We start from the raw sequence: 26,157 nt of genomic DNA, 5'->3' as shown, positions 1-26,157 counted from the left end.
CGTCTAAGCTTCCCTTTTGGCCGTTCCAAGCCTCCCACCCAATTGAGACTCCTAAGAATGGGAAAATAGAGAAAAAATAGGAAAAATATAGAAAAAATCAATAAAAACGAAGGAAAGACCAAAATAAAAGAGGGTAAGACCCTTCCCCACATAGATTCCTTTTTGCTTCTTTTTCTGTTCAGTTCCTCATCTTTTTCAGAGATCTATGGGAAAGGAGAGCACATCTTTCTCAAATGGCGTTTGGTGCATCATCGAGCAATCTGGATTGTTAGTAATATAGATTGTCAGTAATATAGATTACCAGTAATATTGATTATTATATTTGGTACAGGTAATGTTACAGTAAAATTATTGAAATTTTGAATGACATGTTCGGTATAACAATCACATTACCGATAATAAAAAATCAAAATTTTAAAATACCCTTAAGTCAAATCTATTAAAAATTCATATACTATAACTAGAGTTTGTGAGATAAGATAACAACAGATAAAAAAAGAAAAATGAGAAGATAAAATCTGCTGTGGCTTTGAAGATCTCCACCCCCTCTCTCTCCTATTTTATTGTTCTCCTCTTTTTTTTTTATTTTTTTAAACTTGTTGTCTAAATCCGTATCCCCTTCCCCGTTTATTTGCATCCCTCTCGTGTTTCTCCTTTCTTCTCCCGTCTTCGCCTATCTGTCCCTCGATTTTCTCCCTCCAAATCTCTTTCGATGAGTGGTCTGCACCTATTTTCGAGTTTTTTTGCAGATTTCTCTATGAAAATATAGATTTTTTTTGAGGTTTCGATGCTTGGTTTTGTGGAGATTTGGCATTTTTTGGCGGCGATCGAGGAGGAGGAGGGGAGTTTAGTGCTCCAACGGGGATGGTGGCGAGGATGATGTGGTGGCGATCGTGGCTCTCGCTGATGTCCAAGTTTCATGTGCGGGTGGTGGTGCGGCGAATGGAGCCGGTGAAGGTGAAGACAGCGATGAGGGTGATGGTGGAGGTGCGGTGGAAGCGGCCGAAGGAGATGTGAGAGGCGAAGCATTCGGTGGCTAGGGTTTATAAGAGGTTGAGGGGAGAAGAGGAGCGGCTTCAAAAAAAAAGAGAAGATTTTCTTTGATTTTTTTGATGAAGATAATTTTGTCCAAAAATATTATTGCAAGATTACTAAAGATGTGATAATTTAAATAGCTTCACGAGAGGTAATCTGGATTGCCACAAAAAAACGTATACCAAGTTTGGCAATTTGGCTTGCCACCAAAAAAGTATACCAAATGCCATAATTTAAATTGCCACATTAAATTGCCGACAATCTGGATAAATTGTCAGCTACCAAATGCAACCTCAGAGACTTGTGGGAAAGGAGAGCACTTGAGAAAGATTAGAGGAATTTTTTAAGTTTCGATTGGATTTTTTTTCTCAAGCACATGGAATGTAGTGCGAGCTATGGTAGTGTGAGTTGGTCCCATGAGGTTTTGAGAGCTTAATCTTGGTAGAATCATAATATTTTGTAGGGTTTGGGAATTTCAAAAGGATTCTTCCTTAGCTACAAAATTTTCAATTCTTGGGGCCCTGTTCTCATGATAATGATGTGGGGTTTTAAGCGACTGGTGGAAAGTGGCAGTGAGGAGAGCAGGGAGGAAAAAAGTAGAGGCAAAATTCAAAAAAAATATAGAGAAAATCAATAAAATATGAAAATATTAAAGAAAAATTTTTTCCGCATGGTTGACCAATTTTTTTTTTGCTGTTTCTTTTTCTTTTCATTTCTTCTTTTTTTGGGAGATATGTGGGAAGGAAAGCACATGAGGAAGATTGGAAGGGAAGATTGACACCGATGATGATAGGAAGGAAAGCGGCAATAGAGATTGATGGGAGGTGGTCGTAAGGAGAGTGGGGAGAGGTGGCCAACAACGAAGGGGGTCGGCAAAGTTTGATAGGGTTTAATAAAAATTTGAAGTTAAATATATATATATATATATAATATATATATATATATATATATAAATATATATATATAAATATATATGAAAAAAAAATTTAGAGCTCGACATATGGCATGTTAGGAGAACTTTGAGTTTTTTTTTTTTTCATGTACGGTATCGATATAGATGTCCAGATAGAGTTGATTCTTGATGCCCTATTACAATGCAAATCAACGTATCGGGGGTAGGCCCCAATCCAGGACTTATTTATCTACCATGCTCTCTTCCTTAATGATTTTCTCGAGGCTATTAAAGACAAATCTTCCAGAAGATAGAAGAATTGAGATGGTATCGATATATCATATTGCCCATCATAGCGATCGTGCCAAGAACGGTCGTATGTTCCAAGGTATGAGATGGAGTGCCAAGTTAATCAGTCTGCGAGCTCCCATTGCAAGCCCCAGACTGCACGGCTCTACGCGGTTTAAAACACCACCGGAGGGAATCCGCGCTTGCTATGACGGTTGCAAAGAAGTAGATCCTCCCAAGCACTTCGACCCCGCGAGGCGAGGATCGGAATATTAAAACCCCGCCCCCTTCACCCACTTCGGGCCTCCAACCCCCACCTCACGCCTTTCTCTGGTGTAACATCTCCAATGGCTTCCATAGCGCCTAATATTTGTAATATACTCTCGATCTTATTGTTCCTCTCCTCCTCCTGTCATGTCTTCTACGTCGCCAGGAGCTACCCCCACAAGTACAGCGTCGGCGAACCTCTTTCCGTGAAGGTGAACTCGCTCACCTCCATCGACACCGAGCTCTCCTATGGCTACTACTCGCTCCCGTTCTGCCAGCCCCGGGGGGCATCAAGGACATGGCCCAGAACCTGGGCGAGCTCTTCATGGGCGACCGCATCGAGAAGTCCCCCTACCACTTCAAGATGCTCACCAACGAGTCCGACCTCTTCCTCTGCCGCTCCGGTCCCCTCTCCGCCGACGACTTCAACCTCCTCAGGAAGCGGATCGACGAGATGTACCAGGTTAACCTCATCCTTGACAACATCCCCGCCGTGCGCTACACCAAGCGCGACGACTCCCTCCTCGTCTGGACCGGCTACCCCGTCGGCATCAAGGCCGGCGACGCCTACTACCTTTTCAACCACCTCAAGTTTACTGTCATAGTCGACAAAGGCGAGGAGACCAACGTGGCCTCCGTCCTGGGCACCGGCGGCGCCGCCAGAATGATCCCCTCCAACTCGGGGAAGTCCGGCGACGTCATGCCGGGCTACACGGTCGTTGGCTTTGAAGTCGTCCCCTGCAGCTTCTCTCACGATCTGGAGTCGGTCAAGAATTCCGAGATGTATGATAAGTACCCGGGGAAGATCAATTGCGACCCGGCAACGGTGGCGATGGCCATCAAGGAAAACCAGCCGGTGGTATTCACCTACGGGGTCGACTTTGTGGAGAGCCACATCAAGTGGCCGTCACGGTGGGACGCCTATTTGAAGATAGAGGGCTCCAAGGTGCACTGGCTCTCGATCCTCAATTCGTTGATGGTCATCGCCTTCCTCGCAGTTATTTTGTTGCGGACGGTGCGGCGCGACTTGACTCGCTATGAGGAGCTCAACAAGGAGGCGCAGGCACAGATGAACGAGGAGCTCTCAGGGTGGAAACTCGTAGTCGGGGACGTTTTCCGAGCGCCGGACAATCCGACGTTGCTCTGTGCGATGGTCGGAGATGGTCTTCAGATTCTCGGGACGGCAGTGGTGACCATCTTGTTTGCTGCACTCGGATTCATGTCTCCGGCTTCTCGGGGAACTCTGATCACCGGAATGCTCTTCTTCTACGCGGTACTGGGGACATTGGGAGGTTACGGTGCCGTGAGGCTCTGGAAGACGCTGAGGTGCGGCGATCATTCCGGCTGGATGTCGGTCTCGTGGCGTGTCGCCTGCTTCTTCCCTGGTATTGCCTTTCTGATCCTGACCGTTCTCAAAATCCTTCTCTGGGGAAGTCATGGCACCGGGGCCATCCCCTTCAGTTTGTTCGCTATATTGCTTCTGCTCTGGTTCTGCATCTCTGTGCCTCTTACGATGCTGGGTGGGTTCCTCGGTGCGAAAGCACCTCACTTTGAGTATCCTGTGAGGACTAATCACATCCCTCGCGAGATCCCTCCGCAAAAGTACCCATCTTGGCTGTCTGCTCTGGCTGCCGGCACGCTGCCATTCGGCACTCTGTTCTTCGAACTCTTCTTTATATTGTCTAGCTTGTGGATGGGCCGAGCCTACTATTTCTTCGGGTCCCTCTTCATCGTTTTGATCCCCCTCGTTGTTGTTTCCGCTGAAGTTTCCGTTGTGCTCACTTACATGCACCTATGTGTGGAAGATTGGAGGTGGTGGTGGAAGGCATTCTTCGCTTCTGGATCGCTGGCCATATACATTTTCTTGTACTCGGTGAACCATCTGATGTTTGATCTCAAGAGTTTGAGCGGGCCAGTATCGGCTGCTCTCTACCTTGGCTGCTCACTCTTAATGGTTCTTGCCATCATGCTTGCCACGGGGACGGCTGGATTCATTTCTTCCTTCTGGTTTGTTCGTTACCTTTTGTCCTCAGTGAAGCTACATTGAGATGCCATGGCATGGCGAAGCTATCCGGACACTGGAGCAGTACTTGAAATCCCATGGTAAGTGACCAGAATGCTCTCTATGTCACCAGTATAGCTCTTGGACGTTGTCATTTTAGTTCGAGACTGGATATAAAAAATAATACCTCATTTGAACTCTTATGATTCCTTTACGGGTTCCTTCAAGATGTAATAGCTTGTGCTAGCCCAAGCTTTCTATTCATTTCCTGTAGTTTTTCACCGAATCTGTTCTCAAGCATTTTCGCTGCTGGGATGTCAGTCACTGTATTTGGTGAGATGCGTGATGCTTTGTTAGATTTCCCCTGTTCTGTTAAGAAGTTTGATATTATTTTCACTTGGGTGGCATTTGAATGTGGGGAACACCTTAAGAATGGTATCCGAGCGACCAAAATTTGATTGATCTGTGGGGGAGGGCGCTTTATGTGATAATTGGTTGTGGAGGCATGACTTCGTAGTACAATTAGGGCTCTCATGTGACAATTGGCTCTGGAGGTAATGACTTGAAAGTACAATTAAAGAAAGGGGTTAAAAGAGGTTACTGGAATCAGATTTCCTTGAGTTTGAGCTCAATGGGCCTTTGGTCAGCATTACCAGTCCCTATCTGAGAAAAGACCATTCCGTGTCTGAAGCCGTCCCATCTCTCGTGCATCGGTCATTCCGGCAACCTTTTAATATTTTTGTTCTCTTTGAAAACTTTTTTCAGTGCACGTTCATTAATTCATTCATTTATTTGTTTGTTTATCAGTGACAACTTCAATCTGGCAACGTTTAATGGTTGTCTGGTCATATAGGGTAGTAACCCCAGAGATAAGTTGCTAGGTTCTCACGTTCATGGCTCTCGTGGTGATGCAGTTCACCACCTGATAGTACTCCCACTTTGACAGGCTTGCAGTTGTGCTCCTTCCTTTTGTGGACTGGGAACTTGCTAGCGAGCATGGCTTGCACGTCTCTTGGACTCACACCTGTGGATACTTGCACTTTCTTTGTAAAGCTTTGTTTTTAAAGTTAAGTTAGTTTATGGCAGAGACACAAGCCATCTCTCAGCCTTTTCTCTCAGGCTCCCAAGTTGCATACGATCGATGAACTTTGGCTGATTTTCTATGGTCAAGCCGGTGCTCTTTAGAAGTGTTCTACTATTTTCTAAGGAAATTGAGAGGGGAAGAAATTGTTGAAAGGTGAGAATGTTTTTGAAGCTACTGACTGTAAAGCTGAAAAAGCTCTTAACTATTTAAGATCAGTATTTAAAACACATGATTATGTGTGATCACATATCCCCATGCTTTTTATGCCATGCTTTGTCCTTCTCCTTCCCCTGATTTGTTTGATTGACAAGAATACGAGAGAGAAGTATGATCAATAAAAAAATAATTTTTTTTTTTTATTTGGTTGGAGTTTTCAAAAAAAGAAAGATTGGAAAGTAGAGTAATCTTATGGGAATCAACTTTTTATATTTCATGAAAAAAAAAAAATCCCTATGGTGAGAATGTTTTTGAAGCTACTGATCGTAAAGCTAAAAAAGCTCTTAGCTATTTAAGAGGGGAAGAAATTGTTAAAAGGTGAAGAAATTGTTGAAAGGTGAGAATGTTGAAGCTATCGAGAGTGGAAGAAAAAGCTACTTGAGAGGAGAAAAAATTATTGAAAGGTGAGAATATTTTTGAAGCTACTGATTGTAAAGCTGAAAAAGCTCTTAACTATTTAAGATCAGCACTTAAAATACATGTTTATGTGTGATTATATGTCTCCATGCTTTTTATGCCGTGCTTTGTCCTTCCCCTTCTCCTGACTTGTTTGATTGACGAGAATAGGAGGGAAAAGTATGATCAATAGAAAAATGAAGAAATCTCTTTTATTTGATTGGAGTTCAAAAAAAAAAATTGAAAAGTAGAGTAATTTTATGAGAATCAACTTTTTATGTTTCATAAAAAAAAAAAATCCCTATGAGATATTAATTTTTGATTTTTTCATAAGAAGGGACTTGAATTTTTTTTTTCTAACAGTGCCCTTAAAGTCATGAATTGAACTAGATAGGCCATTTTTCTTTATTAAGGATATAATAGATATTTTATATAATTTTTTTTTAAAAAATAAATATTTAAATAAATATAAGATATTTTAAAATATATTATTTTTTCATAGTTAATGAAACATGTCAAAGTTATTTTTTAAGACATCATATTCTCATGACTTAATTTTTCAAAAAATTATTTCAATGAAAGAATATTCCTCTCAAGAGCCAAATGAGCTATAAGGGAAAAACACATGATTATCAAATTTTGAGCCAAAAATGAAGCTATGCAATACTCCCGAGTTCATAATGAGGAACTAGAGAAAGGGCACACCAGCTTATTGTTGAGAAAAGAGCACACTATATTGATATTGTCGATTATGGGAATGTCCCCCTATTTCTGGTCATCCAGTAGCATGCTTTCTATCATTTTGAAAAGGCACGGTCCTGCAGATGAGATCATAAGATTCAATAACCTATTTACTGAGCAAAGTAGTTGCATTCCTATCTCTACCAGAAGTGGAATTATAGAAATAGAAAGACATAAACCTAAATCTTCCACATATTTTTCATGATATTTATCTACAAAAGAACACGTTTCTCTTTAGGGTTTGTTCTTTTATGGATAAATATCATGAAAAAGTTGATCAATTTTTCTAGTAACCAACTTATGTATATTCTCATACTTTTCAAGATGGATAAATTACTTTCTGTGGATAGCAATTTACTCATAAAATAAAAAAAAAAATCTTATCCACCAAAGGAGTGATTAAATTATTTTTTTATCATTCAGTAAAGTAGGTATTTAATTTTATTTCTAAAATATCTATTTTTATTTTTAATATTTCTATCATTCAATGCTCAATAACTCAGTTATTCATATTTTTAAACCTAAAAAGTATAAAAGATATTATGAAAAATATGAATAATTTTTAATAATTTATTCAAAAAAATATTAATATGAAAGAACATGGATAATAGATTTCAAAATCACTTCCTCATATGTAAAAGAACGTGAATAAATTATTTTTTTTAAATATTATTTAAAAAATATTTATTTAAAAAAATATAAATTTTTAAATAAATTTTTATCTACAAAAAAATGGCCTAATAAATAATTCTGACCATTGTAAATTTTAAAATTCTGAGTTTTATTAGGATTGTGAAGGTATTGATAGGATTTTAAAATTCAAGTACTCTGAGATACCAATTAATATGATAGAGTGCAGCATTCTTTTGTGGATAAAAAATTAATTGAGGTACTTTGAAATATGCTACTTTTCTATAGCAGAATCAGTTATCAGTCCCTAATTTTTGATTTGCCGTAAAATGGTTAGCCCCTGATGACTTCATATGTGAGAGTAAAGAAATCACATCAATCGTCAGACACATTGCCGACTTTATGGAGCTTGGTACCGACGGTTTATTTTATGCTTGGGCAAAACTGGGAAGAGAAACCACGGAGCGGGTTGCATCTTTCGCGCGAAAGAATGATTCACGTTCTTTCGCGATCAACCGTTGGATGGTGCACCAGCCGCTTCCAGATCTGTGCAAGCGGATGGAGGGAAGATCTTGGTGTGCTTTGCTGTGTGTGCCATGCGCCATCCAACGGTTGACGTCATGAAAAAGGATCAATCATTTGTTCTCTCGAAAGATACAACCCGAACCCGAGAAACCAATGGCTCCGGATTATCAAATTTTCTGCTATATATTATATATATCAACGGTGGGCACTCCACCTTCCGTCCCTCGTTCTCCTCCATCCAAAGAAACCTCTGGTATCGCTTCCCTCCTAGTAGAGGGAGAATGGCCGCCTCCAGCGTAACCCAACTAACTCCCGGAAACCACCGCTACGCCTCCCTCATCCCATCTCTTCCCACACGCCCTCCTTCCGTTCTCCTCCTCTCCTCTTCCGGCCCCTTATCATCATCACCATCATCTTCTTCTCTCTCCTCATCTCTAGCTTCCCCTCGCTCCCTTAGAGTCGAATTCAAGACTTCTTGGAAGAGAAAACCTAAGCCTAAGGTCAGTTCCCGGAGGTTTCGCCCTTTCCTTTTAGCTGTTCTTGAGATTTCTTGATGCCGTTGTAATTTGTTCGTCAGGCACTGAGAGTGGATTGCTCGGCTAAGGAGCCGTTGAAGGTGATGATTTCTGGGGCTCCTGCGTCGGGAAAAGGCACTCAGTGTCAGATGATCGTCGAGAAGGTCGGTTCCCATTATCTCCTCGTGTGCCTTCTTTTGCTTGTACAAGTTAATGTCAAGAATCATATGATAATTGTTAAAGGATGGTGATGCACCAAGATTTCTTTTTCTTTGTTTTCTTTTTTCCCATTTTCGTCGTCGTTTTTGGGTAAGACCGGAAAAAGAAGCTATTTTTCCCCAATAAAAGAGAATAAGAAACTGAACGCTGAAGCATATAATCCAACATCAGGGATCAGCTGGACATGATAATGAGGGATTTGATGCTAAACCTTGTTAGACAATGGATAAAAGAACGTTGTAGGGGCAAGAAAAAGCAGCCAAGGAACTTAGTATGCCTCCTATGGTTGGAGGGTTGAGTGCAAACAGGGAAAGAATTTCTTGAATAAGAGCATTGATATGGTAAGGAGTTTACCACCTGGGTTTATTTTGAAATGCATGGAGAGGGATCTTACAGTCACATGCCCATAGACAAGGCCCCATCTTCAACTCCTGCATTTGCAGTATATATCCTTGGTTGAACTGATGTTGCCTGTAGGCTCGAATTCATAGGGGTTCTTGATCACTGACATCAGAAGGGAGGAATGAAGCTGAGAGAAGGGGCATGTTACAGAAGCACTGGATTCCCCTCTACTTTGTATCTGGCAATCATAATTCCCCCACCATCATGTAGTGCTAAGGGCACATGCCATTACATGTATTTATATACAATGTTAGCTTTCTGTTGGGTGATGCTCTAAAGGGTGTAATTGCAAGTAGCCCTGTGAATACCTGTTCTGGCAACTATTTTTGTTGGGACTAATGGAATCAGCTGTTTAGTTTATTGTAAGCTGTTCCAGCAACTTAGCATTAAGACCAAAATTGGATGTATGTTGACGTAAATTTCGGTTCTGGACAAATGAGAATAATATATTGTTCTTTTCTGAGTTATTACAGTTCAAAATGATGAGGTACAGAGTAATAGAAGGGTGACAAAAATTAAAGAGAAAACCTCCCAAAAGAATCTACTTTATTATAGAAATAGCTCCTCATGGACCTTGTATACCAATGCTCAAACAACCCTAAAATGATGATTCCTGATCTGGAAAGGGTTCCAACTTTCTTATGATGGACCATGAACTAAACATAATTCAACTCAAAATAGGACCTCAAATCAAAATAAACACTCACTTTCCCAGCGAAAAGCTTGCTTGCCAAAAATAGAAATATTTGCTTTTGCATGGAAGGCTACATTGGAAAGCCATGGAAGTCACTTCAAAACACAAAAACAATGATTTATAACCTTTCTAACCCAATCTAAACCTAATAAAGTAGGAATACTATGCAATAATCCTTCTCTAAAAGTTAATGAGAGAATTGCTAGAAAATATAATATAAAAACCTAAAGATTGGAGTTGAAATATAATTTTTTTCAATTGTAAGTCTTCAAAGATCCAGTTGCATCAGTTGCTTTCATTAAACTTGTTCACAGTCTTGTTGCTTTGGCAAATTGCTCCACCTATCCAGGATAGTGTCCCACTATTATCGTTGCTGGAGATAGGATGTGCATTGGAATTTTTTGAGTCAAGCCAAAAGGCTTTAGATCCATGATTACAAATATCTGGTTTGTTTGGACCCAAATATCTATATTTTGCCTTGCTTGTGCACCCCGATTAATATAAAAAATCACTTAGTCTTTGAATAATTCAATAGTAAAAGGGATCAAGGGCTATTGTTTTACAATGAGACTATCATGGTGATGCAACCATGCAAACTTGTAAGGGGATTTACTTTTAGTACACCTTCAACTTTTAGCTTTTCCACCACTTTTGTCGATACAAAATTCTCTATACTTCCTTGTTAGAGAATGCTTCAATCTGCTTTCCACTGTTAGCCACTGTAATTTTTAAGGCACCTGTGCACTTTCAATCCACGTATAATTCTTTCAGTATCCTGGTCTCTTGCAACTAGATTGTTTACATACTGTTTGCTAATTTGTGAGATATCTTTTTATCGTTTTAAAAGTGAAACAAGAAGATATGGGGTGGAGGGCTTATCTATTGATGTTTAAGTTGGGTAAATATCTTGGAATAAGGTGAAGGTGATGGCATGCTGCTCTAATAACTTGCACACTTCTTTCATATCCTCCATAATGGCCTTGAGTTTGTTGTTGTCTCCCTTGGTGAACTCTCTCAATTTGTTATCCATGATTGTGTAGGCTCTTGTTGCTCTCATGATGCTTAGATGCAGCCCCTTATCATTAGACTCACTGAAAAATTTGATACAAGCAAATATATTTACTCCATATTTGGATAGATCTGAATATTCTTTTTTTTTTATTATAGTCAAAACAGCAAGAAAGAGAGTATGAGCAAGCGAAAAGTAGAAGAAGTGTTGAAATAATTGAGGATAAGAAGCATAGAGAGAAAAAGGATAGGAGTAAATGAGGAGAAGAAGTATTAAATTTCTGAACATTCAAGTGGGGGAGCTTAAGGAATGAATAGTTTTCTTTAAGTACAGCTCTAAGCACGAAGCTTATGCTGGCACAGGTGGAGAGTGCTTTTCGAAGCTAGAAACATTCATTAGACTTCAGTGATCGGTATGTAGGGTATGTGGGGACAATAGAGTTTCATGTCAAATCCCATGTTTATTACAAGGATGTAACGTTTTGACTGATCTCACTTCACTTTTCTATAAAATTGTATAGCATGTATGGAAGGAGCTGGAATTCATTATCTTATTATTTGAGTCCGTGTTCTTTAAGTGGCAGGTCACATGGATATTTCTTATGGATAACTATTCTTTTGCATGTGCAATTATGATATCTTGAGTATATGCTAGATTACAGTAAAAATGTACTTGTATGACAATAGCAATGACTTTTCGATTTTCGATTCATCATTATGAGGCTCCATATATGTATGGTTTCTGGCCTTCAAGTACATAATTTGGTTGCCATGATGTATGATTTGTACCTTCCAGTATGGATTGGTGCACATATCGACAGGAGATCTTCTAAGAGCTGAAGTATCACAAGGGACAGAGATTGGAAAGAAAGCAAAAGAATACATGGACAATGGCATGCTTGTTCCAGATGACATCGTCACAGATGTATGTTATACATCAATTATCCTGCATCGTTTTCCTTATCTGTTCCAATGCTATTCTAATTAGTAGTTTCTTTTCCTTAGATGGTGATATCAAGGCTATCACAACGTGATGTAAAAGAGAAAGGATGGCTTCTTGATGGGTTCCCCAGGAGTCCTTCACAAGCACAAAGTCTTGAAAGGATCGGAATAAGACCAGACATATACATTGTACTAGATGTATGCCATTTATGTATTTTTTTTATTGGCTATTCTTCTTCACTGTTAAATAAACCGGTGCTTTGAGTTCCTGTGATCAAAGCATGCTAATGCTAGATAACTGTGTGCGTATGTGTCTCAAAGCTTGTGTCTTGTGCTTCAATGCTGAGTGTATCCTTCAAGTGTATACTCATCTGCTTTGCGTTTTAATATAGATTGTTTTATCGTTTTAAGGTTGTTCAAGTCTATAAAGGTGCTGTATATAATATATTTGATTGCAAGAAACAAAATATTCTTTCCATTTCAGTTCATTTTTTATTTCTATTGGATATCACTAGAGGGCCAATTAATAGCTTGGTCCATTGGCATACCACACTTAGTACACTTCCCCTTTTCTTTGTTTCCATCATTTAGCCTGTATTTCTGATTGCGATAAATTCTTGTGATTGGGCCACAATTACAAGGATAAAATGATAGATGAGACCTATCATGGGCGATCAGCTATTCAAGTTAATATTTGGGCCTGAATCACTCACAAGTGGTTGCCCCCCTTGTTAATATTACTAGGCACCAGCTGGCTAGCTAGAGAACAACTGTGCACTTTCCATCTACCCTCCCACTCTGAATCTCTTCCTTTCCATATCTCTTAGCTTATATAAGTAAGAATTCTATGCTTTTTGGAACCCTTTCTGTATCATCTTAGTGCTATGTTCTTCATGAAACTACAACATAAGTTCAGAAATTGTAACTTCTGCAAGGATACCCACAATGGGGCCATACCAAGAAGAAACAAAAGGGATTGTTTCATTGTCATTGAGTTTCCCACATGTGGTATCTTGATTCATCTGGGCTCTCTTGACATGCCTTTAGACATAAAATCTCTACATAGTGGTTCTGGTTCATATCTAGATGGTGATGAATTGTTAGTTTTTTTTCTTTTCTTTTGTTCTCTTTTTTCTTTTTGTAAAGGGAGATATAATGTTTGTAGCAGCATTTTCCGAACCATCCCATGCCGAACTGTACCAATGAAAAATTGGTCTGATTCCGGTATGGAAATGACACGGTGGCCATCCCGGAAGGAGGGAGAGAGAGGATGGGGTAGAGAAGGAGAGGGAGAGGAGGAGAAAGCCTCCGGTGACCGCCGGAGGCCGTCTGAGGCCACGCCGAGAGGCTTGAGGGCGGCCGAGACTAGAGGAGGGCCTCTGCCCTCGTCCCATTCGAAACAAGGGCGGTCGAGGCCGGAGGAGGGCCTCCGCCCTTGTCCCATGCGAAACAGGAGTCGCCCCTGTTTCGCACGGGACAAGGGTCGAGGCCCTCCTCTCTCGTATCGAGGACCTCTGTTTCACACGGGATGAGGGCGGAGGCCCTCCTTCGGCCTCGGCCACTCTCAGGCCCCTAGGCGTAGCCTCGGGCTACCGGAGGCCCTCTCCTCCTCTCCCTCTCCTTCTCTCCCCCCTCCTCTCTCTCTTCCTCTCTTTCTTCTCCCTCTCCCCTTCTTTGCCCTATTGGTTCAGCCCGGCATGAAACAATACAAAACAGTACCACCAACCGACAAGCATGGCCACCGGTTCCGGTTCAACAGTCCATGGTCTGTAGGCAATTTTAGTCCTAATTGGCTGGATACAAAGAAGGCCCAAGCCCGCCAAGTTAGCCCTGCATCTCAAACAGCTGGCTTGATGTAGTCCAAGGGGTCATTTAGCCATGATATGTCGATAACCAATAACTGATTTTCCAAATGGAAAACACTGCTTTCCTACTTCCATGGGTCCCAGTGGAAGAACTTACTAAGTTGACCAGCATGTATCAGGTTACTTTTCTGTTTCTTCTAGTATCATTATTATCTCTGAGAGTAGTTTTGACTCAATTTGTTTGTTTTGTTATCTCTTTCAAATGTTTAAATACTTTTTCTTGTTTTGTTTACGTGACATGAACATGTGAGCCAATTTAATTGATTAATTGGAAACATAATGAGGAGGTGTCTGATGGAAGTTGAGTGGTTATTTGTCATGCTTGTCAAGGTGCAAGTATTTCTTCAGATTACCAAAATAGCTAATTGATGTTGCAACAAATGCATTATAAGTAATTTGACCACTATGGAGATGCAGATTATATGCCATGTGTCATGATCTAAGCAGCTATGAAAGATGTTAAGGGTAGCTGGTGCAAACCAAGCAAAACATTAAGATCGAAAGAAATATTATAGATCTTGTATTTGTGGTTGAATGGACACCCAGATTTTTCATCATCGACCACAAAAACACTGACACGCATCAAAAGAACCAGTTATATCTTCAAACTTGGTGTAACCTGTCCTCTTACTAGATTAACATTGTTAAATGTTGATCTACACTCCTGGTCTCTTGGTACCTTATCTTTGTTTGCATCTCAAAGAATTCTGATTGCTAATTAAGATAAAAGAAGATAAGCATTTTGTTTCTCTCAATATAGATGTCCTTCATTTTTTTTTTCTCTGTATAAAAGCATGAATGTACATATAATTTTTACACCTTGAAAGCTAAGCATTTAGGTTTACTCATGCTACCTTGATCCAACCTGGTATCCATGAAGCTGATAAATTTGACCATTCAGAAATTGCATTTGTTCACATGCAGGTTCCTGATGAAATTCTAATCGACAGATGTGTTGGAAGAAGGCTGGATCCTGCAACTGGCAAAATTTACCATCTTAAATACTTTCCTCCAGAAACAGAGGAAGTTTCTGCACGGCTTATTACTCGTTCTGATGATACACAGGAAAAAGTAACTTTTTTTTTTTTTGTTATTCTCATGCTTTTTTCTCTTGCTTTACTTTATTGTCTCTATAACAAAGATGAAAAGCATGTTTTGTGTGCTTCTATAGATCTGTTGATGTAGCTGTCATCAGTTGGCTGATCAAGTGCCATGCATGGTGCAAATTAAACGAGGAAAATAACCAAAATGAAAAAGCATTAGCATGCCTACATGACTCCTCATCAAATCAGCTTCTGTCGTGTTATGAGCATGATCCATCTGTCAGACAAAACCTAATCTCCCTGTCAGCCATGAAGGAACACTAGATATTAGATTTCATTATTCCTAATTGCGCTCATATGATTTATGGGATTTGGGTTTAGAAAATGCTGAAGCATGAGATAAAGCTCTCATGGTTATGTGCATCCATAAAAAGAGAGAGAACATGAATCAGAATTATAAAGTTATTCGTTGTCTTCAAACATTTCCATAAAGCATTCATCTTGAGCATACTGGTTCTGAAACTACACCAGTGTTAAAATTGCGAACATATTCATTAAGATAACAGCCATAATTTTGTGGTAGAATTATAGATGTTATGGTTCTTCCATGGCTTAGTTACACATATAATTCCACTGCATTACTATGGAAAGTGTTTGCCTGTCAGGAAAAGTTACACTTTATGAGACATTGTGGCTGCTCACACCATTCATGTTTGCATAGAGTAGATATTTGGACATAAGATCACTCATGTTGAAAATCTACTCCAAGTTCTACTCTTCTATTAGTAACGATGGCTCATTTTATGCAATGATAGCAAGTATTACATGCTGCCCCCTTGCTGGTCACAGGCCAGCACGGTACAAAACTATATTTTGTCGTGCCATATGCCGGTCATGTGTCTGCTGTCATTCCAGGGCTCATAATGAAGAAAAATGAGTAAGTGCCACCCCATATTAATCTTTAGATCACTAAGGTTGGAAATCTGTTCCAAGTTCTACTTTTGTATATATGATGGCTCGTTGTCTGCAATGCTAGTAAGTAACACATGCAGAACCCTTGCTGGTCACAGGCCAGAACAGTACAAAACCATAATGTGTCATGCCATGCTGTGCCACTCATGTGCTGCCCGCACTCCAGGGCTCATAAATAAGAAAAATGAGTGTGTCACTCCATATTAATCTTTGCTGGTCTGTGTGACTGGTACAGATCAATACAGATAGACTGACCTACATGACTGATACAGACTGATATGGTTAGACTGGTAAGCATGTTATAATGGTACATACACCCTGTTTCTTGCCTATATCTTTTGAGGAAGGTATGCATGTTATGTCATTGACTGGCATGCACTTAATTCATGATTGTATGTCGTTGTAACTTGAACCTCTTGACTAATGGATAATACTCAAAATGGCATAAAAAGATTGTTTCCACTTAAAAACAATGAATTTGCCCACACTCTACAAGCATTCTAGATGGATTTTGGGAAATACAGAGTGAATCGTTCCCTTTTATTTCTTCCTCTCCTGCTGAGCTTGGTAACATCATCATAATAAGGCATCTGTCTTCTGCAATTTTGGACAGGATTCATATGAGGTCTTTTTGCCAAACATTATACTGCAATTTTCATGTGTTAGCTTATAAACGTATATCCATCATTGAGAGTTTATTTAGCATTTTTTCCTTCTGGATGTAGAATGCCGTGTCTAACCATTGTTTCTTATATATGGCCAGGTCAAATCACGTCTTGAGACACACAAACGAAATGCTGAAGCTGCCTTACCAACATACTTGGACTTGCTAAAAAGGGTGATTGCATACTCTGGGTTCCATTTATTTTAACAAGAATTTGAAGAATGGTTCTTATTTGTTTTAATATTTTTCAAGGAAATAGGTAGATGGAAATCGCCCAAAAGAAATTATATTTGAAGAAATAGACTCCCTATTGCAGCAGGTTTATAATGCCGTAAATAATAAGAACTTGGACGAAATTAAAGGTCAGTATTTAATAACTTTTTTCATGGTATATTACCTTTTACTTGATTGGTACTAAAAGCACTTAAAGGTTCACATCACTTGTTATTGCCACACAAGTTTAAAATTCTTATGCTTCATTTTTCTTTGTCCTTTATCTATTACCAGGAAAACTGGTTACCAATCTGAAAGTGACAGCTTCAAACAAGGTGTGAACCCAATTGTTGCTTTACATCTTATAATTGCTGTTTGAACATAATTAGTAAATATTGTCATATGTTAATATATCAACCTGGTTGCATTAGATCTTGTATTATAATTTCTTTCCCAGGATAATTGGCGAGGGATTCCTACTCGATTGAATAATATTCCACACTCGAAGGAAATAAGGGAATATTTCTACTATGATGTGCTGCAAGCCACATGGAAGGCTGTAGAAGATAAAAGAAGCCGGTTAAAGGTCAAGAATTTGAACTTATTTTTCTTTCTAATTTTCAATTTTTAATAGCAGTCCCATAATCAAATTGTAAGCATTTTCTTAATCAAATTTATGAAATATATAAGATCTTTAGCATTATATTCGTCTTTAGCTGAAAGTCTATTATCTTCTTGCATTGTTTTTCCAATCTATATCTGAACTTCTTGAATTAGTATTTTCTCTCTGAAAACTAAGTTGGGATCATAGATCTTACTGATTACCAGATTCGCAGGTGGAGATCAACATTCCTGAACTTAACCCAGAAATGGTAAGGAATCATTTTTTTTCCCCTTCATATCAAACCTATGCAGTAACTTACCACTCCTGTCATGTGTAGGATGTCTACCGAATAGGTACCCTTATGGAACTTGTACGAACTCTTGCTCTTTCATTTGCTGATGATGGAAAACGTGTCAAGGTAAATCATCTCTGCTGCAGACAAGCCTTTCTTCACCTGAGGTTTTACGTGTAATATCATGGGGATGAATTATAATTAGTGAAGTTTTTTCCCTTTTTTCTTTTACATAGGTTTGTGTTCAAGGGTCTATGGGGGAAGGTGCACTTGCTGGTATGCCATTGCAGCTTGCCGGAAGTCGAAAAATTTTGGAATTTATGGATTGGGGTGACCATGGTGCTAAAGGCACCTTTATCAACATTGGCTCCATAGGTCTGTGATTGAAAAACCAGTTGCACTAGAGTTATAATCCTCCTCTTCTTACACCTCACGAAGTTGTTCTTTAATGCACTGCAGTATACATGTAATAAAATCATAAAATTATTAGATGTTCGTGGACATAAACTAACTACCAAGGCTCACAATGGAGGGAAAACTGTGACAACAGGAAGATGAGGGGCATATTTACAAAGAAATCAGCATTTAACTGGGCTAGAAAGAACATTTATGTGGACCTTCTTCAGCAATAGCCAACAAATAAACCAGCCAGCAGCTCGGCACAAGCCCTGCATTCTCTCTCTCTCTCGCTAGAGTCATAATCCATGCGAAACTGGCAACCCATCTGATGCATAGAAAGTTATCATTCTTAATTTCTTATGATTGCATTTATGTCATCCTTCGAATCATCTTCTGTTTAATTCTGGAGAGTTTACAAAACCACCTAGAGAAACAGCTTCCATGTTTCATCTATTGCATTGTCGTCACCAATTATCCTGCCTTCTGCTTTATGTATCAGACTGAACCTGAGATGATCCAAAATATTATGCACTAAATAATTGAAATCGGTGCTATATATCAAAGTTACAAGTGATTAGGAGATGTTAATGATCTTATCCTTTATTCAACAGAACTCTTATCTTCATTGTGATCATTATCTTTTGTTTAGTGCTTCATGACAGAGTTGATATTCAAGGTACGTGCTGCACTTTCAGTCCTCACTTTCATTATGACATGAGGGCCAAAATTTGCCATCTGCTGAAAATTGGCCAAATTTTTAATGTGGATCCTTGGAGAATACCATTCATCCTTGTCCATACCCTAACTCATCTCAACAAAATTTGCTGCTTTGTAGAATATCTGTCAGATCTATGAGTTTGATGGCTTTAGTCTCCACAAGATTTTTGTCGTTTGCTAGTTTATAAAGGAAATGGCTGGAAGAACTGATATTAGAATCCACTTTTCCTGAGAAAACCTGCTTGTGTATAAGCAAATCCTATCCCCCCATCCCAAATTTCCATGTACAAGAGTGACCAGATTTTTGACCTTTTCTAAAGAGGGTAGGCATCACATACTGTTCTTGGAATACACAAAACACAAGAACTCTAGTATATTTCCATGATATCCTTTAACTAGACTGCTAATTCAGCTATGGGTTATTATGTCATGCACATCTTGAGGACTATAGAAACCAATACATGCTATATTAGAAGTTGATGCCTTGAAGATGTATTTTATATGCAGAAGAGGTTTGGAAACACCTTAGTTAACAGAATTCATTGTCCATTAAAGGATAGTGATTGACCTTCAAACATGGATATATCATCACAGCCACTGCCTGATCATGATACTCATCTTTTTATGTAATTTCTACAGAAAAAAAAAAGGCTGTTAGAAATTTCATCAACAATACCAAGTCCATATCAAAACCACATAATCTGAATCAGAAGTAGTTTCAGACATCCATTTAGCATTGACACTTGGGACCATGCCCTATACCAACACTTGGGACACTGTGTTGTACCGACACTGGCGATTGTGCCCCATAGCAACACATGGGACCATGGGAGACCATCCCACCAGTATTTAGAACCTTAAATCTGGAATTCATAAGGTTCAGCTGTTGTCTTGTCAAAACTTTCTAAATTATGGATTCCAGTCTTTATGTTCTTAATAAATTGCTCCAAGCTCCTTTTTTGTTGATGTTGTTACTTAAATCAATGTTATCTTCCTGATTGTATATTTCTGCTCAGATGCATATCCTAATTACAGCTCATGCTTTCAACTATGCAGCTGTGAGAAAGATGGGCTCTCTCTACACTTTTAAGATATAAGTGTAGAGGTTAATAAATTATTAATGTTCTTTACCAAAAAAAATATTAATGTTATGTTTTGATGAGATATTGACAGCTGAATCTCGTTCTTTTTGCATTATTTGAGTAAATTGATATGCGACTGCATTTATTATGAGCCTGTGACCATAATTTTAATTAGAATTTTTATTTTTGGAAACTTAATACCTGATCCTTTCTTTTGACCGGAATTTAACCCACAGTCCCTTGACCATTATCGTCTAATTTTTTAGTCCTGTACACACTTACACTTATACCATGCGTACTTATATTAGTTCTTGCATACAGTTATATTCTCCCTGTACATCGTGTATGTGTATGTACACAGTTATTTGTAGCTGTTTATGTGTTGGAGAATGAGTGTGTACAGCCACTAGGGACCAGGAAACTTCGGTAACAACTAACAAGGACTAAAAGTTATGTACGGTCAATGGAGGGATCAGCTATCAATTTACTGTTTTATTTTTGTTAGTCAAGTTCTTTTTAGATAGAAAGAGAACTATGTGAGAAAAGAAGTATTTCTGCATCGTAATTCACGCACAGATATACATCCCTCACTCATCAGTTGCCACCCCTAGCAAAATCTTGGTCTGCCAGTAATAATTGCAACAGTGCAGAGTTTCTCTTGCCCATAATTCTTTGACTGTTTAACCATGCATAATCTATGAACTGCTGGAATCTAGATATGCTGTTGTGTACTGAAATTTTTTTTTTCCATTTTTATATGCCTATTTTTGGTTAGATATGATTGATAGTTGGGTTGACGAATCCTCTGTTATATCATAGGTGCTAGAGAGGTCGATGAACAAGATGATATATTTATTCTAGTGGCTCCCCAAAATGCTGTTGGGAACTGTATAATTGATGTGAGGAACTTGTGAAAAGAATGTTGCATTATATCTATAGTTTGAGAAAATATTTTGCTTTCTTTCACTAAGCTCGGAGCTGGATGTGCAGGATCTTAAAGCAATGACAGATGCAGCTGGTAACCGTCCTGTTATCCTTGTTAATCCTCGCCTAAAGGTTGTTTGCAGTTTCTCTTGGTTTTCTCTTAGTAGGTCTTCACCAAGCAGATAGGATCCATAAACTTATCTTGCACAAAATATTTTAGCATGTAATATGCAACATGGTTTGTGCTTATCTTTCAAGTCTTGTTGTCTTCTGCTAACCTACTTAAGCCATTAGCTTATGAGAGTGTCTTGACATCAAATGAAAATGACTCTTAAAGATACAGCTATGATCCTGGTATGAAATTTTTGAAGAATTTTAAATTCTAATTGTGAAAATGTATATTATTCTAGGTACATGTTCTACATTTTAGAAGTTTGTGCTAATGTAATTATTTTCAAGCATGGCTTTTTGACATTTTTCTTAAGTATATCTGCTGGGAGATCTTGATCATTTCTTAGTTCGCAAGCTTTTATTACCTGAAATTAAGGTTTAAATATCGTGGGATGGGGCCATCCCAGTTTTTCCATGGAACAGAACACCCCATGTCTTAACACTTGGAATAGCGAATGTCCCACCCTATCCTGTCCATTTCCTGACTTGTTCCATATGACACTTGGGAAATGCCATATACCAACATTCGGGATGGAGGAGATGCTCCGCTGTCCCACTGGTATTTGTAACCTTGCCTAAAATGCTGATAACCTTGCTATGCTGTCTTGTATCAAAGCAGGTTATTCTTCCTGGTCACATAACACTCCATCCACAGAGTTGTCATCAATTCATTTATTTCTGACTAAAAATGCTTCTGGTGAAAACAAACATGTGCGCTCCTTTTTATGTTGCTGTTCCATCAGCTTAATGCTTAGGAAAGGTGTAGCATGATTTTGTTTTTAAGCTTAAAGATGTCCTTGAGTAAGGCATAAATCTGGTTCTATGTCTGATGTTCTATGCCAAAACTGCTTCCTATTATTGGATAGGAGTATCTCTGTGCACATACTTAACAAATCTGTTATAGTTTCCATTAGATGGTTTTGGACTATCAAACAGGTGATGAAGTTGCTTATATTTCTAATTTTTCTTCATGGTCGAATATTTTATGCTCAGGATTTGCCGGGATCAAGTGGCATAATGCAAGTAAGTTTGCTATGATGCAATCTACTTTTTGGTTGATTCAGATATGCAGTCATCTGCAAATTTAGTTGCTAAGCAAAACCTTGAACATTGAAGACAATGGGAAGGGACAAGAGATTGGAGTATGCTGCATCATTTGAAAACTGTTACTGCTTTCGGCTTCTATATTATGCAGGCACACAATACCCAATTATGGGTGCTCTGAGGTTAGCTCATTAAAAATGATTTGAATCTTCTGTATTGGATAAAGTTTTAGTTCACACATGGATGGTGCCTGCTATATCAGCTATGACTAGTTGGACAGTCTCTAACTCACACATGGATGGTTCTAAACTTAAAACTTTTATAAGAGGACTTCTAAAAATACTGATATATTTGATTAATTTTTTTTTAAAAAAAAAATCCATTAATGCTTTCTATCATAGGAAACATCTAAAAAATGTATAATTTTTTCCATGATCAAATTTGTTTTTCTGGAAAAAATGAAATAGAATGCTCTATATCTGATATTAGGCAACAATCAAAATAATGAAACAAAAGAGTTAATAATAGATATGAGTAAATTATGAAGCAAATTGAAGAATATGTAATATTATATATATCATCGCAAGGGGTCATAAATGGAGAACCAACATTAAGAGTAATTATGGAACGTAAGATTCACGAATTCTGTCAAAGTCGAGCATATTTGTCACCGTAGCCATAACCAATCAAGCCTTGTCCTAACTATTGGGGTTTTGCTTCATGGATCTTCATTCACCAAGACTTCCTATTTATGCCCGTCTCTGATATAATTTCAATCTTTTCGATATTTTTTCTCACAATCTCCACCTAAGTCACTTTGGGCCTTCCCATCCTCCACCTGCAATAGAAATTAGAGTATTTGTTCTTCGTAATGCTTCTCTCAGATCTTCATTGTGTATATCCAAAATATCTAAATCGATTTTTCCTTCTCCTCTTCTTCCTTTCCTTCAGCTTCACCCCCCTCCTCCCACTTCACTTCCCTGCTCTGCTTCTTCTTCTTCTTTTTGCCTTTTGTTTTTTTTAGTTCTTTTTGCCTGCTGGTCTTCTCCTCCTGTTTGCTTTTTGTTGCTGCCTTTTTTTTCTTGCTGGCTCATAGCTGCTGCTGGTGGCCTGTATCTGCTGCTACTTTTTCTTCTCTGTTTGCTTCCCTAGTTCATTTTTCTTTTTTTTTTTCTCTTTTTTTTGGCTGCTGGTCTGCTGCTGCATTTTTTCTCCCTTGCTGCTGCTTTTGCCTTTTGCTCTTGTTGCTAATGGCTCAAGGTTTAGGGTTTACAGTTTAGGATTTACACAATCCTCAATAATGAAACTTTTCTCTTTGTGGTAAATTGTGCTAATCAGTCTAAATTGAACCTCATCTTCACCTCTGTTTTCACTAAAATTGCATTCTATTTACTTTGTCTTTGATCAACTTTTTTTTAAGCTTTTGTCCTTTCGAAAGCTTTGTTTCATAAATCTAATTTAGCATTTGATCTGCTTCTCTCATCAACCAACACTCTATTGTCTATAAGTAGCATCCATCAAGGTGCGTCTTCCTGAATATTAGCATAAACATCATTATATTTATATTAAGGATTGCAAACATTTTTTAAGATGTTCATATTGATAACCATACTGACTACATTGAACTTTCAATTCCTTAAAATTGCATTATCCTGTGCCAAAAATATTATTGTGTGGGCATGGGGCTGTATCTCTTTTATCGGTGATTTGATATGCTTACTCAAGTCTATCCAGCCTACCGTATTACAAAAAATAATAAAGAAGCCTTTGCTATCATTTAAAGGTTGACTTTATGGATGTCATTTTCCTCTTGTGTCCAATTCGAGGCATCCATAAACAAGGTGCCATCTTGTATCTCCTTACTTTTTCCATCCATTGTGATGCCTGCAACATTTTTGATTTTGCAATTGTTAAATTGCAATCAGCAACAAGTTTGATGGATCATTCTCCCTCTCCTTTCCTTTAGTTCTTGCTTCTGAAAATTACCAGATCAAACAGATCTAAATTCAACAGTATATGTCATAATTATAACAGTTTCATGCTAGCATTGATGCACTCTGGATTGTAGGATGACTTACCCTTACCGTTACGAACTATTCAAGAGGGTTGATGAGCCATCTGGAAAGGAGAAATATGTTGTTATAGCTACATTCCCAGAAAAACCAACAGGAGATGAAATTAATGATGCTTTCCAAGGAAAACCAAGGTAAGACATGCTAATGGGTCAGATGTAATTTGTATTGTCAGTTGTTTCCATGTTAGATTACTTTTTGGTGCTTGAAAACATAGTATAAATTGCTTTGATCTTGACATGATTGCAGAAACAAAGAGAAAACTACTTCTGGACTCTGGTATGACATATCCCATCTTCTGAACATTTGGAATATCTAGAGCATGGTCTGCCATATTGACCTGTACTGATTGTATCATACCGTATTGATAAGGTACCTGTATGGTGTCGAGGTTCGTTTTGGTACATGAGCCGAATTGATCTATGCTGGTTTGAACTGAGGTGAACTATCCTGTGCCACCAAGTACCGGCCTATATCATCTGGTTTTGGGTAGTACCATGGCTGGGAGATAAGTGTTGGAGACTTGTCTCGGCATGGGATGCATACCACACTGTACCAACAATACGGTTCTTGGTACTGGTTTGGCGGACCTTGATCTGAACTTTAAAAATTTGAATATATCCTGTTTAAATAATATGTTTTCCTTCTTTTATAGGGGGTTCTTGAGCAGTATTCTCTGAGCAAGAAAGCGAGTCCTCTTAACACCATGCAATTCAGATGCCTATGCTGTGAATAGTAGTGTAAGCCCTATTAACCTTTCATTTCATGAATAATCCCTATTTAAGTTTCTTCTATTTCCTTTCTCATTTTCTTCAAAGTTCTTGAAATAAAAGTTCTGAAACATATTTCTATTGATCAGGTAAATGGGCTGATGAACAGATATTATCTTATTCTGTTTCCAGATTTCTTCTCCTTCAGAAATCTTTTGCAGGGATCCCTCCCATAATTATGTAAATTTGTATTTTAACACTGCTAGATCTTTCATGAAAAAGCTACGATGAGTCAATGAGGTAGGAGACGATTGTATTGTCGTTAGGGAGGAAAAAGGATCGTACTGTCCTTTATTTGTAATGTTTCTGTTTGATGCTAATGCAGCTTAGCTGTTTTTCCCAATTTAAGTCGATGGTTATAATAGGTTCTACTGGTTTGTGACTGCCTAGAGAGGTAGTTTGCAGCGGTGCATTTGGATTTAAGAATTAATGTGGAGAACACGTTACAGAAAAACTTAACCTTTTATCTCTATGCAGTTCATCTAGGAGATAAGTTAGCAATATTTTAGAAATACAACAATTCGTGTTTAAACTTTGAAAATAAACAATGAAGGAGCTAAAACTGTGCTTTTCTTTTTTGTTTATTTGCTTCCTGCGACTAAAAGTAATTCACTTAATCTTCTGACAGTTACAAGCTACACATGCTAGTTTGTCAGCTACAGAGAGAACCCAAAATTCAGGTAAGATTGAAGACAAAAAAACTGACGAGGAAAAAATGGTTTCAGTATACTTGTCCAACCTATCATTAGGCAATATTTTTCTCCATGGTTGCAGCATGACTTGTCAAATATTCATAAGTATTTTATGAATTCTATGAGTTATTGAATAAATGTGAATTGTTCCATTATTCAGGACTAATTCAAAATCATGAGGCTGGGAGGTAAGAATGGCGAATAATTTGACCTTTTGAATATGGTCACAATTGAACTTCGGTTCTTGACCTTTACCACATACTCATATATATCAATTCAATTCACTGATTTCAAGACAGCAAGCAGCATCTATTCCTATGCGACTTCTTACATTTGATTGAACCATAAGTATAACTTGGTGCTTGTAGGTTACATTTTTCTCCTAGTGTTCTCCTCATCTCCTGGCTACGCCACTGCATACTTAAGGTGCACATATATGGCATGCATTTATTATAGGAAGAGTGAAAGTAGAGTAATGGTGATAGCATTGGCATGGTAGAACGGGAAGCAGCTTAGCTTTTGATGGGAGATGGAAGAGGAAAAGATGGGAATTATGGGAGGGAAGCTTGGGTGGAGGAAGCATTGGTGGCTGAGTATTCTCCATCTCCAAGATTTCTTTACGCTGTTGAGGTTTTTTCTTTATGCATTGTGAACTACACACTCTTCTAAATGTCATGAGGGACACATTTATAGATTAATAAATAGGATTTTTTTTTTTTTTTTGAACTATAAATAGGTTCACAAAGAATGGATGGCCTTCAATGTATTAGTTGCCTT

The 26,157-nt window shown here is 38.4% G+C and overlaps 2 protein-coding genes across 5 annotated transcripts; both read left to right on the top strand.

The window, feature by feature from the left end:
- The first annotated feature begins 2,153 nt into the window (after window positions 1-2,153).
- On the top strand, window positions 2,154-5,750 carry LOC105050263 (transmembrane 9 superfamily member 11). The gene is given in 2 exon segments (XM_010930218.4): window positions 2,154-2,758; window positions 2,761-5,750. Coding segments are annotated over 2 exon segments (1,965 nt in total). The 5' UTR covers window positions 2,154-2,562; the 3' UTR covers window positions 4,530-5,750.
- A 2,535-nt stretch (window positions 5,751-8,285) lies between these two features.
- Window positions 8,286-25,031, top strand: LOC105050085 (probable adenylate kinase 5, chloroplastic). Of its 4 annotated transcripts, XM_010929947.4 has the most exons (21): window positions 8,286-8,576; window positions 8,654-8,755; window positions 11,711-11,839; window positions 11,920-12,054; window positions 14,646-14,792; window positions 16,500-16,574; window positions 16,660-16,762; window positions 16,908-16,948; window positions 17,071-17,199; window positions 17,450-17,485; window positions 17,555-17,635; window positions 17,746-17,884; window positions 20,527-20,606; window positions 20,698-20,763; window positions 21,796-21,825; window positions 21,919-22,028; window positions 23,915-24,052; window positions 24,168-24,197; window positions 24,291-24,358; window positions 24,574-24,658; window positions 24,778-25,031. In XM_010929947.4, exons 1-19 carry the CDS (start codon window positions 8,358-8,360, stop codon window positions 24,325-24,327), a joined length of 1,827 nt encoding a protein of 608 aa, XP_010928249.1. In that variant the 5' UTR covers window positions 8,286-8,357; the 3' UTR covers window positions 24,328-24,358; window positions 24,574-24,658; window positions 24,778-25,031. The 4 variants fall into 4 exon arrangements, with proteins under 4 accessions (XP_010928249.1, XP_010928250.1, XP_073117628.1 ...); XM_010929948.4 differs by lacking the exon at window positions 24,291-24,358; XM_073261527.1 differs by lacking the exons at window positions 24,168-24,197; window positions 24,291-24,358; window positions 24,574-24,658; window positions 24,778-25,031 and having other exon boundaries at window positions 20,698-20,725.
- The last annotated feature ends 1,126 nt before the right edge of the window (window positions 25,032-26,157 follow it).

This window comes from Elaeis guineensis, chromosome 8, assembly GCF_000442705.2.
Source record: "Elaeis guineensis isolate ETL-2024a chromosome 8, EG11, whole genome shotgun sequence".
In the NCBI taxonomy this organism is placed as follows: domain Eukaryota; kingdom Viridiplantae; phylum Streptophyta; class Magnoliopsida; order Arecales; family Arecaceae; genus Elaeis; species Elaeis guineensis.
The sequence above is the reverse complement of the archived record's forward strand: the minus strand, read 5'-3'. Positions and strand labels throughout refer to the sequence as shown.

What these genes read in the sequence shown, in the direction of transcription:
- LOC105050085 (XM_010929947.4), top strand. Translation starts at nt 8,358, where the DNA reads ATGGCCGCCTCCAGCGTAACCCAACTAACTCCCGGAAACCACCGCTAC. An exon ending in CAGATGACATCGTCACAGAT is followed by an intron (nt 11,840 to 11,919) that starts GTATGTTATACA and finishes TCTTTTCCTTAG; the next exon opens with ATGGTGATATCAAGGCTATC. An exon ending in AAGTGACAGCTTCAAACAAG is followed by an intron (nt 16,949 to 17,070) that starts GTGTGAACCCAA and finishes TTTCTTTCCCAG; the next exon opens with GATAATTGGCGAGGGATTCC.